Source organism: Gobius niger (assembly GCF_951799975.1).
Source record: "Gobius niger genome assembly, chromosome: 6".
NCBI lineage: Eukaryota > Metazoa > Chordata > Actinopteri > Gobiiformes > Gobiidae > Gobius > Gobius niger.
Genome location: NC_136857.1, coordinates 6,009,639 through 6,036,541, shown reverse-complemented (window position 1 = coordinate 6,036,541; position 26,903 = coordinate 6,009,639). Strand labels below are relative to the sequence as shown.

The window sequence follows — 26,903 nt, the reverse complement described above, 5'->3', positions numbered from 1 at the left end:
ATCTATGATATACTCATTACATGCAAAATGAGATATGTCGCCTTTATCTGTTTTCATTATGGCTCAGCTTGTAAAAAGCCCAAATTAAAAATCGATTAAAAATGGACTGTAAGCTATAATCATCAAAATTATAACAAAGGCTTGACATATCTCACTTTGCATGTAATGAGTATATATCATATATTAGTTTCACATTTTAAGTTGAATAATAACAGATGTAAATGCACTTTTTCATGATATTCTTAATATATGACGAGCACCTATACAGTGCACTACATAGTGGCCATGCTATTTTGTCCTAGAGTCTGAATGTCCAGAGAAAAAAAAGGAGTGCACACAGTTTCCCATGATACTTTCTTAAAGGGACTATAGGGAGTATAACATTTTTACAATTATGTATTTTCCTCCCCCTACATGTCCCAGCAATGTCCTAAAGTGTAGAATGAGCTAATGAGTAATGAGTAGAATGAGTAATACAAGTGTTTATGGGATGATTGGAGGGTCTTTCATCTCCCCCTGGTGTCTCTGACCAGAAAAGCATGTTTGCAACTTGACTGCCACCGGTCCGGAGAAAGCAATACACACTAATGAAATCACGAAGAAGAAGCTAACAGGCTAACGGGCAAAGCTAACTGCGGGCTAACGTCACTTTAAACAGTATTTACAGCAAAGTTTGAGTGAAAAAAAAATATTTCCATTGTATAATTGGATGCACAGTAACCCTCTCTCCCTTCGCCTTTCCTGTCAGTGTAGTATTTACTCTCCAAGACAATTAATAAGTTAAAAAATCGTAACTTGCTACGACACCTGCAGTTGCACTAATGGCCTCTAGGGGGAAGAGTTACTTAGTACTGCTTTAATATAGAATGTGCAGTTACACGTATGAGCTGAGGTGGCAGTAGTGAGTATAAAATGGCCAACTTGCATCTAGTCCCTTTTTAAAAGTAGTGAGCAGCGATGGTCACTTGACAGGTCAATACAGACCACAATGCATTGTGAGAGTCGTCGGAGAACAGTTGACAGCGACAGGTCTTTGAACTAAACACAAAAGAATGAATGAAAACAGCTGTTTAAATCATGTGTGGCGGTGAAAAGTTGGTAATGTTATGTAGCTGCTGACCTTTAGCTTGTGCAGTTAAATGATCGATAGCTTCTCCTCTCAGGCAAAAAGGCAATAATCCAAGCTGTTTTCTGCATGTAAAATCCATGTTAGACCATATTGATCCATAAATATTCCACTGTCTCTAGAATTAGTTTGGTCTTCACTGCAGAAATACACTATTCCAAGAGTTTAGCGAACTTATAGTAGATGTAGTTTTCGGACACAGCACTCACTACATTCTGGACGCTGGTGAAAGTAGTGGTCTGCGAGTCTGAATTACCAACCAAATATTGTCTACTATAAAGTGTGGGCCTATATAGTTGTCAGTAGTTTCAGAAACACAGAGAAGCACCACTTCATGACGTCAGCAGCATTTCTAAGTCTTGAGAAGGACACTGCGTGAATATGTAGCATTACTCGTGCATGCGTCAATGAAACAAAACCACAACTTCGGGTATGTTTTTGACAAAAGGAATTGTTTCATCAAAGGTTTCCAGTAAAAGTATCCATTCAAACTACTCTGCAAGAAAGAACATGACAGAGGGGAGAGTTTTTAGCTAAATGAAATACAGCTCTAACACGGTTAAACTCTAATCTTCAGTGAAAAATTGCCTTCAAGCCTCAGCACTCGTCTCCCTTTCGTGCTGACCGCCAATGACACAGCCCGGTTGCACCCTTGTTGACACCGAGATTGATTTTTCTCTGTGTGAGGGGAGAGAGCTGATTCTGGTTTCTTCTCCAAAAGTAGCACAGCCTCCACTATTGACTGTATTATCAAATCCGAATAAGCACTTTGCTACAACGGACCTGGGTTAAAAAAAACTTTATGGGGTATTAAACAGAGCATGAAGCTTTCTGAGGGCACTGGAGCAGAAACGCCCTGCTGCATTATTTGACATGACTGGTTTCAAGTTCAACCTAAAAAAAAGAAAAATCTAAATCATTGTGTTTAATACTCGGAGAATGTCAGTGGCTTCCAGACTATGGCTATTTGCGTCTCTAATTTACTGAAAAGCTTATACCGGAAAGGAGAGTTAGTCACACATTTGGCCACTGAAAGTGTTCAAATTCTTTCTTTTCTGGTTTCTTTGTTTTGATTTTGTTTATTCAGAGAGTTGGCTGCCGTAACTTGCTCTCCGCAGTCATAATTCTTCAACACAAAAGAATGAAAGAAATGCTGAATGAAAAACAAAATCTTTTTCGAACTGGGGCAGGAGTCAATTAGCAGGGCGGGATGACTGCTTTCTTCAAGGGAGCGTCCTCTGGAATGGACCGAAAGCTTTATTGATAATGACATGTTTATTTCCATTGAAAAGGCATCTGGGGTTCGCAGCCACTCCACTGTTTGTTGTCCATCTGTCTCTTGGATCTGTATCAATGACTTATTAAAGCTGCCAGGAGAAAAAAGTTCCAGTTATCGGAAAAATGGCGTTCACATTGCAGCAAATCATAATTTCATTACATGGTTTTGGAGCGTTTATAGAAACACGCTGATTGTGATTGTGATTCTGGTCTTATCCCGTTTATTGCAACTCTATGCTCAAACAAGGACACGTTCTGTCAATATTTCCCCAACATTCCTCCTATTGGTCGGCCTCCAACATGCAGACGTCTTAGCCAATCAGAGTGAAGACTAAAGTAGCAGCCACATAAAGCTAATTTAAGGCGAGACACTGCAGGTGAATAGGGAAAAAAATGTATATTTACAGATATCAATTTAAAACTTTTGCTGTAGATCACTGGCATAAATGTGAGAAAAAAATACATTGGAAGTTTTCTGTCATTTTATCTTTTCATATAAGAACAAGGTGTTTTATGCCTAAAAATGCCCCAAATTTTCCATCTTTTCGGCGACGAAATCTGAATAATGGATTGAGCTACATTCAAGTTTATGGTTTCACTTTATTGATAAATGAGTTACCAAGACTTTCTCTGAGGGGATTTTGGATTTCTTGCTTAGTTTTAAAATAAGCTGTTTTTTAGTGGAAAAATTTGTAAAAATATAATTTTCGCCTTATTTTTTGACATTCAAAACTCAATAAATGGGGCTTAGGGATTAAATAATAAAAAAAAACCTCTGAAAAAATCTTCCAAATATTGTTCAGTCCAAGGCTGGAAAATTTGAAGTTTTTAGGTCCTACTGACGTGGACATAGTGTCGCCACAATGACAGAAAAATGTGTTTTGAGAAAAAGGCCCTTGAAATTGCATTGTCCCATATAAGTCTATGGGGGAACATTGAATCAGCGCAATATTTAAACATGTTATTGTGAAGATTAGGCATATTTTCTGTTTCCGGGTGAAAGCTTATATGTTCAGAGACCAATTTGGCCCAAAACCTGAAAACTGAAAAAATTGAGTTTTGCCTGTAGTGTCTCCCCTTAAGTACAAGAATAGTGATGATCGAGGCTCAGCCAGATTGCTCCTTACGCGAATAACACTTTTGAGCTGGCTCTTAACAATGTAGCTAAGTTGAAGCAGTTTAAATATTAATATTTAGAGGTAGATGCAACATTATGGGTGGGTGATGAAGGAGAACAAGCTGCACCAGTGAAGCAAAATGTAATTTAAGACAGAATGGAATTGCTTTGTTTATCACATGAGAAAGTCTATTATTATAAACATGGTGATTTCAGTGAGCAGTAGTTCCCGAAGGTTTGTGTAAGTTTATTAGATTGAGGGGTAGGGCCTTATAAGTTATTATTAACTTCCTCCTACTCCTTTTGAGCAGCACTGCACGAAATATTTCTGCTGTTTTGAGTATCTTCTGTTACTGATATGAATGCTATACCTGTATAGTAGGGCATTGCAATATGGCCTAAAATCTCTATCACGATATAAAAAAGAAATATCACGATAACGATATATTTCACGATATTATTGACAACGGACAAATTACTTCAAAATTCCAGCCATAAATCTATTGGGAAGATCAATGCAAAGGTATTTCATTCTTTTTTTTAGCGCCATACTAGGTTCCTCATAAATATGATCTACTCAAGCATATTTACATCCTTCATTTAATTTTACTTTATAAGCACCTGCCCCCTTGTTCTACAGTCGTAATATAGCAATAACAATATACGATACTATATGGCCCACCCCTACTGTATAATATATAGTAGTAGTAGTAGTATATACCTGCATCTTTTAATGTTGCTCAAATAAACTAAACGAATGACTCTTTCTGGAGCATGGCAAACATTGGAGGTTCGATCTCTGTTTCCACCCATTCTGCTGTTGTTCGTTTGAGCCAGACGGATCGCCTGCTTTTTATTTGCTCAAGTGTCAACTGTGATTTATAGATGTATTCACTGAAGGCAGCAAAACACCCAATCTTGTGTCTCAAAACGCAGACCATAGCGTAACATTTTGCGCTCAGTAGGAGTGCACTTTGTGATCTTGCCACTCTAGACTTAGCGCATTTAAGTGGGTGGAGACACATTTTCCTCCAACCAGATCGCGCGCCACCACAAGATCTGGCTCTATACATGTGATCATAGCATTACCTTTTTACCTATAGTTTTCTATAACCAAATAAAAGTAAGTTCCTTAATTAGGGCTGCACTATACATTGCAAAAATATTGATTCTGTGATATTAGTAATATTCCTAACACAAGCGTACTCCACCTTAAAGGGGCTAGATGCAAGTTGGCCATTTTATACTCACTACTGCTACATCAGGTCATACGTGTAACTGCACCTTCTATATTAAGCTTGTGCATGACAGTTGTGGTGAACAGGCCTGGGCTCATTCTACATCTTAGGACATGGCTGGAACATGTCGGGGGAGAAAAATACATATATATATATATATATACATTTTTAACTCTGTATAGTCCCTTTGAATTGCTTTGTCCTTGCCTTTAAGCTAGCAGTTAAGACACTTAACTAAACTAGACTAAACTATTCTTACTAGTACCATTATTTAAAAATGAAAAACCTGTCACAGTTTTCCTCACTTAAAGCCACACCATGTAGAATTTTACCCAATAAATAAAGTTGAAATACAAGCATTTATTTTATGCCAGATATTTTCACCCATTCACCCCAACACACATTTTTGAGGCTCACCGCTCCTAAGATATGACTGTAAACTTTACCAGGAGTGGGTACGTCTCCAGCTCGTTTCCATGGAGATGTGAGGAAAGGCAGTAGAATTTGAGATTGAAACAGGTTAGGTTCTCATCCAAATCCATTCTTTTATTACACACTGCAGTAATAGCATTTCCTGTGTTGAGCTGGTCATTAGGAACATGTTTTGTTTTGCCGGCAACAGTATAGTCCAAAATGTTACGCAGTGTACCTTTAAATAAAATTATTATTATTTTTTTTAATATATGTATAGTTATTTTAGTATTATTTGTGTTGCATGGTTTGAGTAGCCCTGGCATTTCAATGTAGCTACACATCTTTTCCTCACAGTTTATCTACAGAGCCTCCCCCCCCCCCCCCGCAATAGCAGCTGTAAAACTGTCACAAAGCATGCTGTTCTTGTGCGCCGTTTGCCGTGTGTTTTGATGCACACTTTAGTCGCTCCGATGACACTCCTCTGTCTGCGTGAGGTGCTCGCGCCTCGCAGCGTGGAAAGATAAAGCGCTCCATCTGGAAACATTAATAAGAAGATGAAAAGAGGATTCCTCCGACTTTCTGTCATAATGAATATTAAGTACAGCGCGGACTTGGCTCGGAGAACGCTGACAATAAGATAGATATTTAGACATGATTAATACCCTCGCTATTGAAAAACACTTCCTCTTATGTGGGGAGACAGGACGAGCCCAGACGAAGATTCTCATTGTTCTCACATAATATAAATCAATATCGAGCCCTGGAGGCTGCAGCGCTTAAGTGGCTTTGTGCAATCCATGCCACACAACGGCCTATAATATCCCTGGTGTTTGTTTTATATACAGAAAAATAAATATTCAAGATAAATGTGACAGTCCCTTAAGAGAATAATGTTGATTCACCACTGGCGATATTGAAATAAAGTCAAAATGAAATGTGGACCTTTTTTTTTTTTGCAGTAATAGCGTTGTTTGCTTGTATTCTGCAGAGTCAGCTGCCAGGAATTCAATGTGTGTCCCATAAGAATGGAGCAAAAGTAGCAGCGATAAGTTACACTTGAGTAACTTTATCAATATATGCTTAATTGCGTATCACAGCACAGTTTTATTCCCTCTTGAGCTTGCATTAGTATATTTATGGGTTATTCTACCCACTGTATGCCATACTTTCATTTGTAATTTAAAAGTAAGTGTATTTTGGCTCTTCTTCGGAAACGCTAAGCAGCTGCTGTATGATATTGGAAAAAATGCAAACTTTGTAGAAAACAGCATTACCAGTCTTTTAGCAGAAAAGTTAAACTAAAGTAGACCAGAGCAGTGTTTCTTAAACTGCGGTGCCTGTACCATTGGGCCAATACTGCAAATGTAGACTATTCATTTTAAATATAGGTTATTTCCTTTATGCTTAACTATCTGCAACTTAGGGTTTAGGGTTTGAGTTACTGTTAACAATTATGCATATCCAAATCTCAAAGTGTATTCACAGGAGAGCTTACAGCCTATAGATCACTGCATCTTATTTGAAAGCCAAGACTTTCTAGTTTCTAAACCTACACTACCTCATTCATACACCAGTGTCTACATACACTGGTGTATGAATGAGAGTGTCAATGGGTGAGTGGTTCCTTGCTGTAAAGTGCTTTGAGTGCCTCATGTAGGTGGAAAAGCGCTATTTATAATTTGAGACCATTTACCATTACCATCCCTCCAGTGTTCTAATGGTACATTTTGTTAGCTCATCGTGTTAGAAGGTTTTAAAACCCTTGTGCAATTGTGCGGTAGTATGTGTGAGTGAAACACAACTTTAAAGCTGACCCTAATCCTAGTCCACATTTGTGGCTAGTGGCAAATACCAGGTTAAGTGATGTATTTAAGCAAGTGTTTCCTCTGGTTTATGTATTGTCTAGACCAAGTTCAGACATAATTTAATGCAACTTGGATCTATTTCTAATCTGGTTTGATTGACTGACTTGACTGCTGATTTCTTATAGGCCTTGTGCTTGGAAGGTCAAATATATTATGAGGTGGTACTTTGTGTGAAAAGTGTGAGAACCCCTGACCTGGAGGGCCACTGCTCATATATGGTGATACACTGATCTGTCCTCTGACAATATACTGAATGTCTCTCCCCGAACTTTACCTATTTTCATCCTGTGCTGTGGGCTCTCACAAAACCTCTCACTCACCCCTATTTTCCCATCGATGAGCAGCTTTGTCAGACGGCTGAAGAGAATCAGGGTGGGCCTCCAAACAAAGATTTTTTCAGACTTTTGCGATCAATAAAAATGTGATGTAGATACTAACAGCACATGTGGTCTTATTTTCTTTTTCCTATTGAGTGTGTTGCCTGATGGTGGCAAGATAATTTAATTACCCGATCTTTAGGATCATGACTAAAACATTACCCATTGTGATTTAAGGTATTTGATTTTTATTATATTGTCCCACCTGATTGGACACAAAATGAAACTAAAAACAAAGCCTAGCTCACGTTTTTCCGCCACATGTTTTATACTGTAACATTTTTGTGCTTTTACTCAAGTACTTTACTACTTAAGTAATATTATTGTGAAGTAACAGCACTCAGAGAATACCCGAGTACATCCAATCTCTGTAAACAGATATAGATCCATTGCTAAGCTGCAGGTTTATGTTAGTGGTCATTTTGTGGTGTTATCAGCTGCTCCGGGCCCCTGATAAGAGCCCTATGGGGAGCTGGGTAAACCGCGTTAAGCTGCCCCTCTCTGTGCTCTGCGGAGGTAATCCCTCACACCTGGAATAGTCATCTGGGATTTACACAGCTTGACAACTTTCAATTCTTATCCCAAATTTACTGCAAGTTTATTTTAATTACACGTCTAAAACTGTTGTATTCACACTTATAATTCTGTCAAAAGAGATAGTTTTAAAACAGTGTGCTGCCCAAAGCATAATCCTTAAAAGGGTGTCTGTAATGAGTCAGTCATAATACAGGTTCCCGTGGAGTATTAGAGGGCATTGCCTCTGGGCCTATGATACAACATATACTTTATATGCAAATGACTGCACTGCAAGGAACAAAGACTTGACAGGAGTCCAGAAAAAGCTGTTGATCTCAAAGCATCTTTTAATCTGTAAAACTTTGTTCTCTGTACCAATGTGTGATATGGTTATTGGATTGGCAGACGAGTGACTATTACTATAGTAAAATGTCTAGTTTTCAAACTGTCACTTGCTTCGCTGCAAGGAAGATCCAGATCTTGCTCGCTATGTTTCAAGTGGAGATGTTTTCTAGACAAGTACATGAAAGAGAAAAGTGAAGGAGTTCATCATTTAGTTCATCATATGAGGACCTTTAAATGGAGCATTATGCAGATATTTCAAATGTTTGCAGTAGAAATTACAGTCGTACATTCAGCTCCATCCTTTTAGAGTTATTACTGAGATACCTCATGTTGTTTCCCCCTTTTTCCTCTCGTAGACGTGGACGAGTGTGCCGAGGCCATTGACAACTGCAGTATTGATGCCATCTGCCAGAACACCCTCAAGTCGTACAAATGTATCTGCAAGTCTGGATACAAAGGAGACGGCAAACACTGTGAAGGTAAGAGCCTCAAAGGAAGCCGAGCAGCAGGACGAAATACTCCACTTGTGTGCTCAAGCATTGATGAGTGCTGTGGCTGCAGTATTACTAAGGCATGCTACTGAATATGCACCAGTAGATCGCCAGTTAGCATGGAGTGTAAGGGTAACTTATTGAATATTCAGTTTGTATCACCATTTCTATTATTACACTCAACAAACTATTTTATTTTTTTGTCATGATTCCAACCTCCAACTGTAGGCTTAGGGGAGAGCTATGGTTACATGACTCAAAATCTGAGGGTCCTGGAGCTCTGCATTTCGACCGCCCACTGCTCCTGGCATAGGTTGAAGAGCAGGACAATTTTCCCTACGGAGACTGAAAATTCTACATAACTACTCTAGTATTTCTACCACTATCATTTCTAAAGATAAGTGTTTAAACTTCTAAAAGCACTACAGTAAACCACTACTCATTTTCTCTCCAAGATGAGTGTGTAGCCACAGCTGCCCAGGGTCAGACTGAAAAAAGTGACTGCCAATCTGCGCTCCACTAAGCACTTAGAGCACATCTAGTCAAGGCAAGGTGGGTTAAGTGTCTTGGCCAAGAAAACACACCGTCAAACTTTACTTCCTGTGGACAAATGCTGAAATAATCACTCAGCCAGTCGCTCCATGTCCTCTGCCACTTTCAAAGTTTAAGCACCATCACCATTATTATCTCCATCCCTGTCTGCTTATGTAACTAGCACGCTCTTGCTAAAAATGAGAATACGTTTTATTGCCATTGTCAGTGTAAGGTTTCACAAACTTGGAATTTGCAATGGTGCAACATGAAACATAGACTAAAATTATGATAACTAATTAAAAACTGTAAAACTGAAAGAGTGTGCAATACAAAAACATTGTTTTTTTCAACAAGATATAAACAATTAGCTAAAACTCTTAATATACAGAATATTCATGCACCGACAAAATAAGCAACATAAAGTCCAAGATTTATAAATGTAGAACAAGCAGAAGATGCAAGTGTGGATATAACCAAGAAGTGCATATATACTGTAAGTTGTTTGTTGTGTTCATAATGATAGAGAAAAGGCTGTTCTTGTGGCGAGAGGTTGTGGTCTGGATGGACCGTGGCCTCTTGCCTGAGGGGAGAGGGTCAAACAGGCCATGTCCAGGGTGAGAAGGGTCAGCTGTGATCCGACCTGCCTGACCCGTGTCCTGGAGCCATACAGCTTCGGGAGAGATGGGAGACTATAGCCAATCACCTTCTCAGCTGCATCACCGTTGGAGATGAGTCTGATGGATAGACTGTTGGCTGGAGGTGCTGCTATGTACAAGGAGAAGAGCAGGGGGAAAGTACATTGCCCTGAGGGTTTCCGATGCCGATAGTTAGTGTCTGAGACAGCCATCCTTAGCTGTCATGATGCTTTAGTTCGCCAGGAACCACCTGTGATCCACCTGCAGAGGGAGTCGGGCACATTGAGCTGAGAAAAAAAAAATATATATTACGCATTACTACATGCTAGAGAAGAGGAAACACAAAAAAGCACTGTGTAGGTATTATCTTTTAATAATTTTAGTTTAAAACTGCACAATCAGTTACCTATTACAGTTAGTTTTACACTGTGGACCAAATCACCAAACAATCTACATATATCTTGTGGATTTACTGTCTTTCTCCCCTGGGCCAGTTAGGGTCGTGACAACTTTAACAAGAGCTTCAGTCTCACTCCAAGTAACTCATTAGCGGATAGGCTCCTGTGAGAAGAGGACGAGGGAAAGTGGAAAGCCAGGTGCAGCGTGTTCCTTTGTGACAAGACGAAATGGAGCAGTAAATTTTCTACACATGTTTCAGAGGAGAATTAAGAAGGGGACGCGATTGCTGCCAAAACCCCAGACATACAATACCTCGCAAAAGTTTTAGTGACGTGTGAAAAATTGTGTTAACCAGAACTGCTTTGATAAATCCACAATTTCCTTAGTTTTATTTCTGAAATAAAGAGAGACAAAAAACAGTCAGCGATAAACTGCAAAGAATTCCTTTTTTTGCACAGATTTCGATCACTGCTTGGATGACTCAGATGCTCAAATAAAGAAGATGAATGAATCTCCAGCTTTTGTTTATTTAAGACATAATACAAATGTTTTGTCAATGCACTAGTAATTGAAATGTTGTTGCTCTCATGCCCTTGATACTTGGCCTGTGTCAAGAGGTTGAGGGTAGGGGTTAGGGGAGAGAGGTCATCTTCCTGACAGCTTGGTGGATGAAGGCAATGCAAGTTTATTTGTAGAGCACAACTCATACCCAAGGCAATTCATAGTGCTTCACAGTTGCATAAAATTACAAGAAAGCACCAGGAGACCCCTCCCTGAAGTTCTCAGGGCCCGATATGGTTCATGTCAACTTGTCAGAGAGGTACTTTGGTGCTTAACCATAAAAAGACTTGTAACAACCAGAGATTCAGATTCTATTCTCTGAGCGACAGGACGCCAGTGCAGAGACTGGAGCACAGGGCTAATATGGTCGTATTTCCTGGTTCTTGTCAAAACTCGAGTAGCAGGGTTCTGGATGTACTGCAGCTGTCTAACAGTTCGTTAAGAAAGGCCAGTGAGCAGCCGCTACGGTAGTCTGACGTACTGGAGACAAATGCATGGATAAGTCTCTCTAAGTCTGGTTTTGACACTCCCCCTGATCTTAGCAATGTTTTTCAGATGGTAAAAAGCTGCTGATGTTATTGCTTTGATGTAGCTGTTAAGGTTCAGGTCTGGGTCCATGATCATGATCACCCCCAGATTTCTAACTTGACTTTTTGTTTTTTAGAGAGAGGCTCAAGGTGACTGATGACACTTTGTCTTTGTGTCTGTGGGCCAGAAACAATGATCTGTCTGAGTTTAGTTGGAGAAAGTTGTTTTGCATCCACAAACCGATCTGTTCGATGCAGTGACTGAGAGTATCTCGTATCTACAGACCCATGTTCAGCTGTCGTCAGTGATACAAAGATCTGAGTGTCATCTGTGTAGTTGTGGCAAGACACATTATTGCTGTTTATTAGCTGACACAATGGAAGCATGTACTAGTTGAATAAGAGGGGTCCCAAGATTAACCCCTGGGGGACTCCACAGGTCATGGCGATTTTATCTGAGACACAGTTGCCAATTTTCGACAAAGTACGTCCTGTCATCGAGATGGGACTTGAACTAGTTTAGAGCAGTGCCCTTTGAGTGAAGCTGTACTTCAGTCAGCTGGACGTGGACCACAATCTCCTCCCTGAAGGCAGTATACTAAACTGATGGGGCAAATGTTTTAACCAATGAGATCTTTCCCATGAAGACTCAGGATGTTAGGAATGGTTTAAGAAAGTTAAGAATGAGTTTTTGCCACAAGTAACAATAAAAATATTTTTTTTTGTTGTGTTGAAAACGGTCAAATAAAGAAATATAATATTGAGATTTCACTATCTCCAAGTCAGTCAGTGTTCCTAAGAGTAAACATTTATACAATTGAAGATAATATATATAGAGAGATTTTTTTAATATAATATGTTTTGTGTATTTGTTTATTCAGCCATTAATGTATTGTATTTTTTTTTGCTTTTAGCCACGTTGTTGTTTAGCCTAGTGCCGCATTCCTATATCACACTATCATCGCACTAAATGATTTTGTGCTCCTCCTTCCCTTATGTCCTATAAAGCTTTTTCCTCAGTCATTACATCCCACAATTTTTATGAGTCTTTTTTACCAACCTGTAATTCTTCGTTTCATTTTCCCCCGCCGCTATTATTCTTTCATTCACTTGGCTGTGTGTGTTTTCCATGGCCTTGTGCCTGTGGTTACAAACGTTTACTTTATTGAATCAAGTACAAAATGTGTGTGTGGATTTCATTCGAAATGAAGGCTGGCTGAAGGATGATTTACTCGCTAACTCCGAGTCAAAAGGAGAAGGAATTTTTAATAATTTTGTATCGGTAGTAGGTAGTGGGTGTTGATGAGGATGCCAGCCCATTGCAAAGAATCAGGGCACGCTCAGAAGTTATTTAGTGCAAGGCTACAAGGTGCTCAGGCAGGCGGTGGAGTGTTTTTCCACATTATTACTTTATCGGCGTCTCCTCTGCTTGGCTATTTGTGTTTGATTGGAAAGTGAGCTCCAGGACTGAAATTCAAGAGTTTGTAAAATGAAGCTTGTTATGCTCTCCATACTGAACTGTGTGATCTTGTTTGGTGTTAAAACAAGATCTCAAACTTTTATATGAACTCAGAAAGTGCCACATGAAAAGAAATAAACTGGTCTTGGTCATGACTAAACAGCAAAAGTGAAACCAGGACTACTCCAGTACGAGCCAAGTGACTATAAGTGAGTAATTTACCAAGTGTTTGCTTATGTGCAAACGTGCAGCATGTGCAAAAGTGGATAAGCAAAAACTTTAACGCATTTTTTTTGCCACACAGCATTCTCTCAGTTACATATCAGATTTGAGGCCTTAAAACTATAGTGCGGGCAATTTCAAATCATCATTTTGCAACAACATGCCCACAAATAGCTATATACTATTTTCCAGATTGCACTCGCCAATGTTGTGAAAACTTAAATGACCTTCCAAGAGGAGGGTGCTACCTGCCGTGGTGGTCAAGATTCCCGTTTTAGCCAGGAAACTACCGTATTTTACCCCTCTCTTCCGCCACTTTCAAACATTCCTCTGCCTCTCCAAACTGAACTCTCTCACTAGCCTCGCGACAACTGCCACCCAGGCTACTTCAGGCTAGCGTAACTGTCAAGTCTCCCATTTTGGCCAGGAAATTACCGTATTTTACCCCTCTTAGAGATGGGGTGGTGGGACATCTCTCACGGGACACCGGAATATTTCGCTTCCTTTCAAATCCAAGACTTGACAGGTATGCTGTCAGAAAAGAAAAAAACCCTCTGATCTGTAGTGCTTCAATGTTTCTGATCTGGTCACATAGTGGTTAGTATTTTCACCTTGCAGCCAGAAGATTATGGTTCGACACTTGCGTCACTCTGTTCTCAATTTCTCTGCTGAGAGTCCTATTGTCTGTGTATCCTCTGAGAATTAAACGTCCTCCCCCTTCATCAGACACAGCTTGCTGCTGTTTTTATGTCTGATGAATGGCTGAGTTGACGCCCGAAACGTCACTCTTTCTGGTGTGAAACACATTACATTTGTTTGGGAGCTTTACAAGCTGTGCAGACCTTTAAATTTTGTCTCGACTGAACAATTTTGGAAAATGATTGCCTTTATTATTATTTAATTCATTAAATTGTAATTGTGACCAGTCTTACTGCCATGATGAGGGTGTTAAGTGCTCTGCCTGTGCTTCAAAAATTCATCCCTGGATAAATAAAAGCCAAATGTCTCTTTCAGTCCAGCGACTAACAGGCCACTGTTCAGGGTGTGCCTCTTTACAGATATTATTGACAGATTATGGGGAGCGAAGAAACATGAAAACTCTGTACTGTCAGCAACAAAACTCCAAAAGTAATGTTCACATTTAGCAACAACAGGAATGGTTGGATTCATGGACCCAAACGAACAAACTTTATTTCACCTTCTGAATACTTCTGTCCCATGGATTTTTAATGCCTGTTTAACCAATTCTGTTCATTACTAATATATTACTGTTCAGCTCAGTCAGAACTCAATCTGTCCATCATTTTCTTGTATGTTCTAAATACACTATTGTTCCCTGACATTTTCCATCTTGACAAGTGCATTGTACAGAGCCAATCCAAACCTTTTCTGAGAGCCGACACTTAGTGGGTGTTGTACATCTCAAAAGAAGTGGGACAGCGATTTAGTCAAGAGATAGCGGGATGACAGTGATGTGTGGGGAGAGTTTTCATTGTTTCGGCCCCATCCCTGCGCTGTCAAATCCAATTAAGTCCTGAGTGAAGCTGCCTCGAACACAGCGGATCATCGGGCCTAAATGGGCTTGTAAGTGCTGAGTGTTCTCTATCCAGCATGTTTGGGGCTCTAGGGCGCTGGGTCCCCTCTGCCATCACTGTAAATGTAACAGACAACTCCACTCAGGCTGTCACAGCGATCTGCAGCCTCTCTGTCTCACCCTCGCTGCTGTAGGAGCCCAGTGAGGTATGAGGACTTTAAGGTTGCATTGATTCATCGTGGTGAAAATCAATACTGAGCTATATTAAGTTCTGACTTTGGCTAAGTCACTCATGTCAATAATGCCGTGGTGTGCAAAGAAACAGGGTCACTGTTGAGCTCGGCCACTTTGCGAAGTTGATAGATTCACTCTTCTTTGAGAGGATATTTTTCAAGACTTAAATGAAGTTGCTTTCAATGTGTGTATTGTCACAGAATGGGTAAACAAAGCACACTTGGCTCATTGCTCATTGTTTTGTTTGTTCTAGGCAGCAATACAAAAGTAGTAAAGTTAAGGTGTGCTTTATCCATCACTCTTGTAGGAGCAGTGGGAGACGGCAGTGCAGTGCTCAAGACTCTTTCCAGATTTTGAGCCAGGATCAAGATCAGAAGTTCTCGGAGAAATAGCCTTTAGTTCACACACATACATTACACGTAAACTTCATGCATTATGGGGGTCAGTTGCCAAATGAGTAGCTCATGCAAAAGTGGATGAACAGCAGAGTAATTTACACTTTATTTTTTACTAACGCAGCATTCCTTCATTTACATATACAATTTGTGTCTCTGAATAATACATGCAATTACAAATGGTAAATTTGCTATATGCCATTTCCCAGCTTGTACTCACCATAAGTCTCCATAAATGACCCCCTAAGACTTCATATAGTGCGGCAATTAAAACCGTTACTTCTGTGAGGTCACATTTCTGGTTGCAAGACTAACCCTTTGAAATCAAAATTTAATGGTTGCAATTAGCAAATGGCACAAGCTTCAATTATTTAGTTAATATAATTTACTCTGCAAAACCCCTCATGTGCCTCCTCCATGGGGTCTTTTTAAGTGTAAAACCTGCTAACGCTGCAGTTAAGGCCTCTGCAAACATGCTCTGAAAATTTCTTGTATTAGTTCAGCAATTCCCATTTCAGTCTTCAATCAAATGTTAATGCTCCTGGGCGTGTTTGAAATGTGCCGCGGTTCGAAACGTACTTTTAATGCATAAACATGGTGCAATTGCAATTCTGTTGCCTTTCTGGAAAATTGCTGTTAGATTTATTCTTTTACCACTTTTATTTAGAGCTCATAATCACCGAACACTAATCGACCGTGGTGCAATTAGAACAAATACTTCACCTAAGTCACATCAAATGAGCAGTTATATAGCAGACTAACATATTTTTCACAATACAAAAATGTGTGCAAGGATAATTGGTGAAATTGTTAGCAAAGTATGCACTACTGCATAACGCATTTTAGCCGTGAAACAAGATGAAATTCTCTTGTTTGCTGCCTCCAACAGAATCACATTATCAACAGCTGAACTCATTTATTACTGCTGTTTTCCTTTCTGTTTTACCCGCTCCAAACTGAACAGCTCTAATGAACCAAACAAACCATCAAGCCTTTTCATTTCAACATCATTTCCCACAATGCACTAATTAGGCTCACCGTTTAAAAGCTGCTTTGGCTGATTTTACTCCGAACGGTGTTTTCTTTACGCAGCCCTCCTCACATTAGCGCCTGTGTTTTTGTTTGCAGATGTGGATGAGTGCGCCACAGAGTATAATGGGGGTTGTGTTCACGAGTGCATCAACATCCCGGGCAACTACAGGTGCACGTGCTACGACGGCTTTCGGCTGGCTCACGACGGACACAACTGCCTCGGTAAGTGCAAGAATGCTGTTAAAAGTCCTATGTCTATCCCTGTGCCTTGATGTCTGATGTCTTAAGGGATAATTTTGATTTTTTTATGTTGCCATTGTTTTGTGATTAATTAATGATGAAGCATTTTTTTTGTACCACTGAAACTAAAGTTGAATGGACTTAGACTGAATAGATTTCTTTCTTTTTTGCTCTGAATTGGAGCTCAACAGTGGCTGCCCACATTGAATTTGTAAAATACTTTTCAAAAAACATGAAACAATGCTGAGACTTTAAAGAAGAACTGAGTAACTTGTAATTCAAGTGCTAATGGGATGATTGTGGGTATCTTTCATCTCCCCCTGGTGTCTCTGGCCAGAAAACCACCCTTGCAACTTTCCCTGCACCGGGTCGGAGGCGCAATACACACTAATAGAATCACGAAGAAGAAGCTAACAGGCTAGCAGGCAAAGCTAACTGCGGGCTAGCGCCACTTACACAGTATTTACAGCCAAGTTTGAGTGAATTTTTTTTTATTTCCATTGTACAATTGGGTTGTGGCACAATGTACAATATCCCTTTCTCCCTTTGTGTTTTTGTTAGTGTAGTATTTACTCTCACGAACAATTAATAAGTAAAAAAAATAACGCAGCATGCTACGACACCTGCAGTGAGGGGCATGAGTTACTTAGTTCTGCTTTAAATGAAAGATGAAGGTAAATCACTTATGTTGTAACTCATGATCATAAAATACTTTATTTAATTATAATCAACACTGAAATACTCTAAAATCATTTTTTAAAGTATTTGCAATTTCTAGCCTCTGTCTTTGAAGGGTCATTTACCAAGCATTTTCTTACGTTAAAAACGAGTACTGTATGTCAGTGTCAATTATGAGCAAAAGTGGATCAGCTGCATTTTTACTCACACAGTATTCTCTCATTTTCATATAATAATGGCTTACACTTGTATTGCGCTTTTCTAGCCTGTGTTACCAAGTTTCTCAAAGCACCACACTGCAGTCATTATTCATTCACGCCGTACTCAGTGGTGGTAAGCTGCTGTTGTAGCCACAGTCGCCTCAGGAAGTAACAGAAGTGAGGCTGAGTCTGTGGTATCTTTAGCAAAGGCACATGCTGTTAGTATCTGGAGCACTTTCAATTGAAATATGTTTTATATCATGTGTTTTAATGTTTGTCTAGTTTTTCTCAGTATTGCAAGACACATTTACCTACGGATACAAATAATGCAACCTAGCTTAACTTAACCTGTCTGCCAACGGTCTGACGAACTACTTTCTCGTCTCGTCTTATTAGCGTAAACTCATTAACTCATTGTCATGTTTTAGTCCCCAAAGAGCTACTTTTAGCTCATCAACGTTACATTATTGTAATTCAAAAAAGGCCAAGCTAGGTTTGCAACAAAAGAAATGTGAAGATTTGTTCTCTGATGTGGTTGATGATTCTGCTGCTGCAGTGGAGATGTGAATAGAGAAGGGCTCCAGCAGACGTGAGGGAGGGGTGATATTGAGAAAAAAAGTATTTGGCCAAAATCCAATAGAATGTCTATGTGAAACTGACCAAACACTTTTTTCCCCCACTGTATGTATGGATTATGAGGTGATTGGTTGATAATCGGTTTTAAGCTCTTAGTCGCATCTCACACTCATTCACATCAATGAACTGTAAGCCTCAGAGCGGAGACAGAGAGGCTAAAGCCAGTCTAAGCTAATCGTATTACAGTTTTGTCACAGATACAGGGAACATACAGCTTTAGTGGTTTGATCAAAAGCTAGTATGACACTATAGTTTATTTTATTAAGGATTTTTTGGCCCGTAGGCTTTATTAGACCCGACAGTTCAGGGCGAAAGGGGAGGAGGAACGGTTAGACATTCAGATACGACGCTGAGGCTTTGACAGTTTTCCCTGTACACGGCAGCAGCCTTAACCTCTCGACTACCAACTGCGCCAAGTATGATCGTCCCTGAATGTGGACCATCAGCTCTCCCTGAGTGGTGATGGGGGACGCAGATTCTACTAACACAATTGGCAATAATGAGCTCCAGCGATCTCCTGTTGTTTTCACCATAGAAACTTGAGCCAAACAGACAGGAGGTAGCGGGGAAATAAATCATGTCTTCATAGTTAAATTCACTCTACATCTTCATTAAACAGAATTGACCTTACTCTGTCCTATTACCCTGTTTTTTTCTAACATGGTTTAGCCCTATACTTGACAGCGGATTTGTTTATATTTAACTGCATGTGTCAGGTTTCACACACTATGCCCAGCGGTGTGACCCATATGGTTGCATAAATTTCCCTCCCCGGCTTGTCTGGTGTGCTATCACGGATGCTAATGTGTGTTTTTGGAGCTGAGGTGGACCTCTTTTGAGACCTAAAGAATTGGTCATTTCCTTGCTTGAAAAACCTGCTACTCTGCTAAAGCGGAAAGTCGGGTCCTTTACTTAATAAGACAGGTGAAAGTGGGTGAATTTATGAAGAGACTTGACCTGGGGAGCGCTGAGTGAGTTGCTGTCCAGACCTACGTTCCCATGGTTTAATATTTCACTGGTGTGGCGTACATATTGGCCTAACACAGAATATATTACTCCAAGCAGGCCTATGAAATGAAGTAAAAACATTACGCCGCCGCTGCTGCTGCTATACTCTCCGTCATAGATTGAAGGATGCGTGTGGACATATGGGGCCGGGGCTTTTATGTGCGGTTTCAATTAAGAGATATTAATAGTTCTATGGAAAGTCTGTCTTTAATCAAGTTAGAACAAAGGGTATGCGAGCTTCCTTTGGTCAGTCCCTTCCTTCTATCTTCATAATGCTCTCCACTGCTTCGTCTAAAACACTAACAAGTATTTTGCATGCAGACAAGGGCTGCACTATTAATTTGGACTGGAATCGAAATTGCATTTTTAACTCGTTTCCATGTAAATACCATATTTTCCAAGTTAATATACTATGCTCTTTCAATCTGCTGAGCTGTAAAGTGCCATTAATCAATGTAAAGTGCATTCAGTTATACATCCCCTTCTATCTGTAGTTTTTTTTCAGAGGCTCGGTGGGTCTACTAGTTTTGCATTTTATAAAACATAACAAATGGCTCTTGGCTTTGATAAAGTGAGTGGAGAACATCATCTCTGGGCTAAGAATGGCACTGTTTTTACAGCAATCATCAGCAACATATGTCACATGTCATATCCTTGCAAGATTTTATAATTAATTGCATGTTTAGCTGTTTTACTCATTGTAGCAATTTGCATATCATCAACATGGATGCTAAAGGCTAAGTATGCATATTTTTTTTAACGACTTTTAGAAAGGAAGTATTATTAGATGGGACAGCAGGGTGAAAGGGGAGAAAAGCAGAAATACAAGTTTGCATAAGCAGCTGTTGAGATCTTTTTGCCTCATCAGGGCATGTGACTTCAAGAGCTGCCACAAAACCTGCCACTGTTGTGGCATGTGACCGTACCGTGTGGTCACATGCCATAACAGCAGCAGGTTTTGTGGCAGCTCTTGTGGCATCAAAAGCGGCACCTATTGGTGCGTATCGTGGTCCCTCTATTTAACCTCTCTTATTTAACCAGGAAAGTCCCACTGAGATTAGGAATCTCATTTCCATTGTAGATCAGTATTCTTTTATTGTTTTTACTTTAATCAATAGCTTCTAACGCCTGATTGATACATTCAAAGCAAATATGGATCAAAACCCTTTCCCTGTATTAAACAAATTCTACTTTGTTTTTGCTACTTTCTGTAAGGGCTGAAAGATATAACGTTATCGTATCGACACCAAGATATGAACATTCAAGATATTAATATCGACAAAGCAAAATATAAACAATTGTATTATGATGTTTTTATTTTTCTGAAAAATGTTTTTCACTGAACATGTAGTTATATCGTATCGTATCAATATCGAGATATCTGGCATAAATATCGAAATATAAAATTTTGTCTATATCATTCAGCCCTACTTTCTAAAATAAAAAAGAAATTGTGTGCCCAATGTGGAGGGGTGCAACATTTTTCAATTTAGTTCAATTCATTATATAACCTGATAATCAAAGAATAGAATAGTCTTATTAGTCTTATTAGTTAACATTGTATTTTTTTTGCTATTACTCTTACCATGTGTCCGACATGTTTCATAAGAATGAACCGTACACCAGCTGTAAACAGCTGAAGCAGGAAAAGAGCCTAATAACAAAAGCTTCTTCACTTATGTTCGACATGTTTTGTAGAAAAACACATTGAGAAACCCATTATGCCCCGGCTCATACCATCTTTCGTGCTGTTCCCTGCTTTTATCCTCTTTCCCTCATGTCTTTGCTTACGCACATGTACCTGCAGTGTAAAACAGAGCCATTTTCTGAGTCATTTAGCGCTGGGTTCTGTGTTTTGTGGGCCATTTGCAGCGTGGTGCATCGGCTCGAGGCTCGCGTGCAGGTGTGTAATTGCGAGGCATTCGTGTGCGGCTGCTGGTGTATCAAACTCAATTGCTCTCATCGATCCCGGCGTTATCGTTTGTCTGCGCGAGATGCTCATAGTAGATTCACTTTGAATTATGGTGTAAAATCAGTCTTGTAAAACTTTGCTGTACGAGACTTTATTTCCAGACTCACTCAGCACTTATCAAATCTGCATGTATTTCGTAATTACTGCTCTGATTATGGAAATTTCTATTGTACTCATGGTGTTAGCATACACTTTCTGACCCCCATTGCCTTTGACTCTTAAATAAGTGTTTACAATATTTAAGAGTTTTTAGCCTCAATTCACTGATTAAATTAAAATAAATTGCCACGCCGTGCACGTTTATGTAACCTTCAAAGACCAGCTCCCACCATGAGGATTTAAAATACTCTGGATGACTTCTTCTGCTTGGTCCTAACCCCCGTGGCTCTGCGGTAATCCTAAGCACAAACAGTAGGAGGAAGGAAGCTCTTTAGCCCTGGTTTTAAGTCTAGACCCTGTAGATTCCTCTGGGCCTAAAGCTCTTTTGGCACCTGAGCTTGGTTTAGTCCCATTGGCCCCTGGAGTTGAGCCCCGGCCCCTCACTGATCTGACTGACCAGATGTGCCCAGGGCTTCACACTGTGAGACTTCCACCTGATCTACAGAGTTCAAGCTAAGTTAACAGCGATGCACAAAGGCTTTTGCTCGCTGGGTTTTTCGCCTTTTGAATGTCTTCTTTATTTCTTATATATTGTGTGTGAAGGGCACAGACAGAGCAGTCTGTGTGTGTGTTGTGAAGTGCAAAACAAAGGATGTTAGGACCAAACCCTCCATTATTCTTCTATATAATTAAATAAATACCCATCACAAAAAAACATGTTTTGTAGTTTATAATTTCCATTAGTGAAGCCAATATCCCTTTTTAATTGTGTTTATTAAAAGTCAATGGGAGAGGGCCGGGGCTGCTGTCATGTACACTGTTTCAACCTTAGTGTCGCGGGTTTGAGTCCCAGTTCACCCTCTTTCACCCTGGGCTCTCCAGTCTATGGAATCATTGCTCGAATATTGTGCATCTATGAAAACATAGCATTGAAAATACACTAAAAATAGTGCCGCTGTTATGTTGTTATATTCTCTCTTGATTAAAAGTTTATTCTGTGCTGCTAAGTCTAAGGTTAAAGTTGCTGATTGTAATGTTGCTAATTTAATTTTAGTTGTTGAGGAATGTTCTCATCTAAAGTCAATGTAATTTTCAGCCGACTCCTATTGAGCTTCTGTGTAGTTATGAATTCTGAATTGAAAAATGAATGTAAACTGCTGAAACAAACCGAACTAAAACTAAAATTGTGGGAGTGTGTGATGTGGATCTGAAACTCAATCAGGGAAATGTGTTTGTTCATTTCTGCCTTCGATGCCAATTGGGCAAAGTGCCAGGACGAATGTGCAGCCGCAGTGGCACGCAAGGACCCATCTCCAGATGTTGAACAATGTTGGGTTGATGGGGAAACCGGAGCACCTGGAGGAAACCATATGGAGGAATCATGCGATCTCTGTGCTTTTGAGAAAAAAAACTGAGCCACCGTGTTGCCTATAATCAATACTGTCTATAAAAGGTTTTGGGATAAGGTCAGACTATATTTTAAACTTCCTTTCACAAATGTTATACTATGTCAGTGGTGTTTTTTTCTGGTTTAGATGCATTTTAAACAGTTTTGTCTAATTTGAAAATATGTTAAACCCTTTTGGACCTGATGTACTGATATGAAGTTTGAGTCTGTCTATCTCCCTACCTCTGTTAAACCCTTAACAGTCTCCATTATACACTGCCTGACCCCCAAAACAGGTCACACTCTCTAATATTTCATTGGACCGCCTTTAGCTCTAATTACAATAAGCTTCTGTGATGTCAAAAGATTCACTGTTGCATTATTTTTTCCCCCCCAAGATCTTGTATTGATGATGGGATAGTGTGACCACTGCCCAACGCTGCACATCCTGAAGATTCTCAATGGGGTTAAGATGTGAATGTCTCATGCTTCCTGAACCACTCTATATGGGGAGAGCTATACATCAGGGGAGAATTAATCCACTGATGGAATAACTTTGTCAGTCACAATGTTCAGCTGATCTTGTTCTTTGGGCACATAGTGTTACTGAACCTAAACTGCAGCAGCCCCAGATCATAACAGTGTCCCCACAGGCAGGCAGTGAGTTTTTTTTTACCCCTACCAGGCAGTGTAAATTATGTAGCATCATTTACAATATACATCCACTTTTTATTATCAAAAGATCCATTACTGTCTTTCCATCTATCAACATACTGTGCGTCCCCCCCAAAACCAATACAAAGTCACCATTTTAGTGGCGTCTCCGAAGTTTTCTTGTCGAGAAATCCCAACTTATTTGAAGTGATTGAATGGTCACTCTGCACTGTCCCTCCCCTCCTCTCTCTGCTCAAGTATCACCTGTATGCCCCATCATCTCGTGTTGTTCGAACGCTGCTCCCTCACCTCCGTTGATGTCTTCTTTGTTTTGCTGCCGGTTGCACATGCCAAACGACTCCTCCTTGTAATTGGCCGTTGTTGGCAGCATAATGATAGCGAAGGCACCGGAGCGTTAAGACCTCATGCTACTGCCGCCGCGCTGCTGCCTGCCTCTGGCCTAAAACCCCCTTCGGAAAACGTGTCAGGAAGCCAGCAAGGTGGAAGCAATGCGACCAAACAGACATGTCACTCACTGTATAATTTAGAGCCCCTATTCTCACACCAGTGCATTGAAGAATCCCTTTTATAAATGTCACGAATGAGGAGAGGCAGGAGAACAGATTTAATCACCGCGATGCTCCTCTCGCCGTGCGGGGCTCTGGGAGGATTTGGAGAGTCTTAGGAAAAACAGAGGAATCAATGTCAATTTAATCCAAAACACACATCCTCTTTACAATGAAAACCAGATGCAGCGAGGCTATTAGTTCCCCACTGTAGAGCCGCCGTCGTCCCGCATTTATGACCCGTGTGTTTTGGTTGGGGTCCTGCGAAACCCAAATCGGTCTTATCATGGGTTACTGGTTTAATATACGCTGTCCAAACATATGCAGTCTGCGAATATCCCACCTCAATTTTCAAGCTTATCGTGATGTGCTGCGAAGGAAGATTTCAGTCTACGCATAAAGCATTAAACACTTAGCCATTGTGACGAGAATGGTGTCAAACTGGGTTTCACTACATTTTTTTTTTTTTTTTGCGGCAATTGTCAAATGCAAAAACAGCAATTATTTAGGTCATAGAAGATAAGATCATCTGGAAACAACAGAATGTCCTGTCTCTTGTATGTTTAAGCTTCCATAATGTATTTAAAATGTGCACTGTGGGCTCAAAGAGACTAGATGCAAGTTGGTCATTTTATGCTCAAGTAACAACATTTTGAGTGACAGTGCAGGATTTTAGAGGCAGTTGTGGTGAATAGGTCTGGGCTCATTCTACACATTAGGACATGACTGGAACATGCAGAGGAGGTAAATACTTAGCTTTAACATTTTTAAACTCTGTATAGTCCCTTTAATACTCTTAAACAATAATGGCAAATATGATCACTACACTCAAAAGGATATATTGTAAATTTCCTCTTCTCTATAATATTGTTCAGCCCTGATTTAAACCATAATGCAATGAAATGTTGTCGTTATAACCCAGCCTGGCTGAAATTTAAAGGAGAACTAAGTAACTTTTTTACTCATTGGCTGTGAGAGTAAATTCTTTACTGACAGACAAGACAAAGTGAGAGAGGGATGTTGTACATTGTGCCACAACCCAATTGCACAATGGAGATATTTTTTTCACTCAAACTTGGCTGTAAATACTGCACAGTTAGCTTTACCCGTTAGCCTCTTAGCTTCTTGTGATTATGATAAAGTGACAATGTTTTGCAAAATGTTCATCAACAAAACGAAAGCTGTAGACAGAATACAGTCAGTACCATGTCGAGTGAGATGATTTCCATTAGTGTGTATTGGGGCTCATCTCCCATTAACACTTGCATTACACCCCAGAGGGACTACGAAAAGGATTTATTTAATGTAAAAGGTGTAAATTTGAACAAATCAACCAACAGAAGGGGGTACATTATATACAAAGGTGAAGAAACTTAGCGTAAACCAAAAAAAAAAAAAAGGTCTGCAACTAAAACAGTCTAGTGTCACATAGGCTTACAAAACAAGTGACAGTAAAAAACACAAATGGGAGACACAACCTAAATAACTGAAAACGAGTGTCTCTGAGTTACAAACAGTGACAACGAAGAGACACAAAAACGTCACACTGGCCACAAAAACCAGCAGCCCAGAGTGGCAGCTGGGCTTATGACCAGGTGTTCATGCGCCCCACCCAAAGATCATTAAAAAGAGTAGACGTCTCCTGCTCACTCCTCCCCCGTTTGCCACAATGAAATCATGGCAGGTTTACAGACTCCCCTCTCCCAGCTCTGACGAAGCATGTTCCTAAAAAAGGCATTCTCACTGTAGACTCGGCCCTTGCATGACGTGTAGCTCGCGCAGCTCCAATGCTAACAGTCCGACCCTCATTAGTACGAGATTTCTAAAAGTTTTTTTTACGAAAACCAGCCTTGGCCTCCTTAATTGTAACTAACCCAGCGTTATCACAGGAGGAATATCTAGCTGTAGAAACTTTAAGAAAGTTAGGGATCAGGCTCTAAAGTTGTTTTTCACGTGTCTAAAGTCCAGTGCATTTCAATGGGAGACTAGTGGCTAAATATGGAGGTACTACAGCAATAGCGGGCCAATTGCGGCCCCTAGTGTTGTTGCCAAAAAGCAGAGCAGCCAGCGGCCATTGGCCCCACCAGTCAGACACAGACAAGTGCCTGTGATTAAGGACCAATCAGCAGCAGAGCCTGAAGGCAATCCACCAATCGGCAGCGGGGCTCACACAGCCAGGATGACCACATATGTAAAGCACTCGACAAACTCGTATACAAAAAAAAGGGAACCTGCAGGCCTGGAGCCGTAACAGTTGGCCACCATATTTAAATAATAAAGATCGATGATTGATTGCGTGTATAACCCTAATTTCAGAGTAAACTGTTTCAGATTTGAAGCCTTTTATGTAATGTAGAACCTTTATAGATAGACTGATGGATAAGTGGATGCAGCCCACGTACCAGAGCTCGAGCTCCGCTGCTCTCAGACATTTTCAGCATTGCCTACTGAAGCTAAGGTCACACACGCAACTTACCTATCCATGTTCTTTTGATTTCTATTGAACAACACTGATTTAGTTGGTATTGATTTACTCCTGCGCAATTCCCTGTTCAATCTATAAGGGAATGACTGCCCTTTGCCTTTAGCCTTCCCCAAAGATGCTGCAGAGTCCAGAACGCAAACCACTACATTGTTAGTGCCTTTTAAATCGAGTTTTCAAAGTGTCAGCAAAGAAAGGGTTGTTGCTGCTGTTTAGGATAGGCTTTTAGATATAATTGTTATGTCAATTTGCTGTTTTGGGAATATAAAACTCAGCTGAATTGTCGCTCAGTTGAATGTGCAAAGGCAGATTGTAAAGGTCCACTGATGAAATGGGAGGCTGATGGAATATTGACCACAATGTGAGAATGTCTGGCTCTAGAGACGGAGCGTTATCTCTTTGGCCAAAAAGCATTCCTCTGTTATTGACTAAACACCAAAAAGTAGACACACCAACGACACTTACACTTCATTTGCAATAATGGGGAAACAATGTTCAGACATCCAAATTATTTTGTTTGGAGGTTTTTTAATTAAGCTAAGAAATAGAGAAAAAATGAAAGAAGAAAAAATGTCTCCACTGACCGCAATATAAATTACTTTGCCACAAACCACCACTTGCAACTTGGTTCTGGTAATTTGTATTGTTATCTTTTTTACATTGGGATGGTTTTACTTTTTCA

The 26,903-nt window shown here is 40.1% G+C and overlaps 1 protein-coding gene across 2 annotated transcripts in view; it reads left to right on the top strand.

The window, feature by feature from the left end:
- Window positions 1-26,903, top strand: part of scube3 (signal peptide, CUB domain, EGF-like 3) — a 154,000-nt gene that overhangs the window by 27,418 nt on the left and 99,679 nt on the right. For both annotated transcript variants that reach the window (XM_079557699.1, XM_079557698.1), the window contains exons 2-3: window positions 8,633-8,755; window positions 16,396-16,521. In XM_079557699.1, the coding sequence (XP_079413825.1) occupies window positions 8,633-8,755; window positions 16,396-16,521 (249 nt within the window). The remainder of the gene's footprint in view (window positions 1-8,632; window positions 8,756-16,395; window positions 16,522-26,903) is intronic.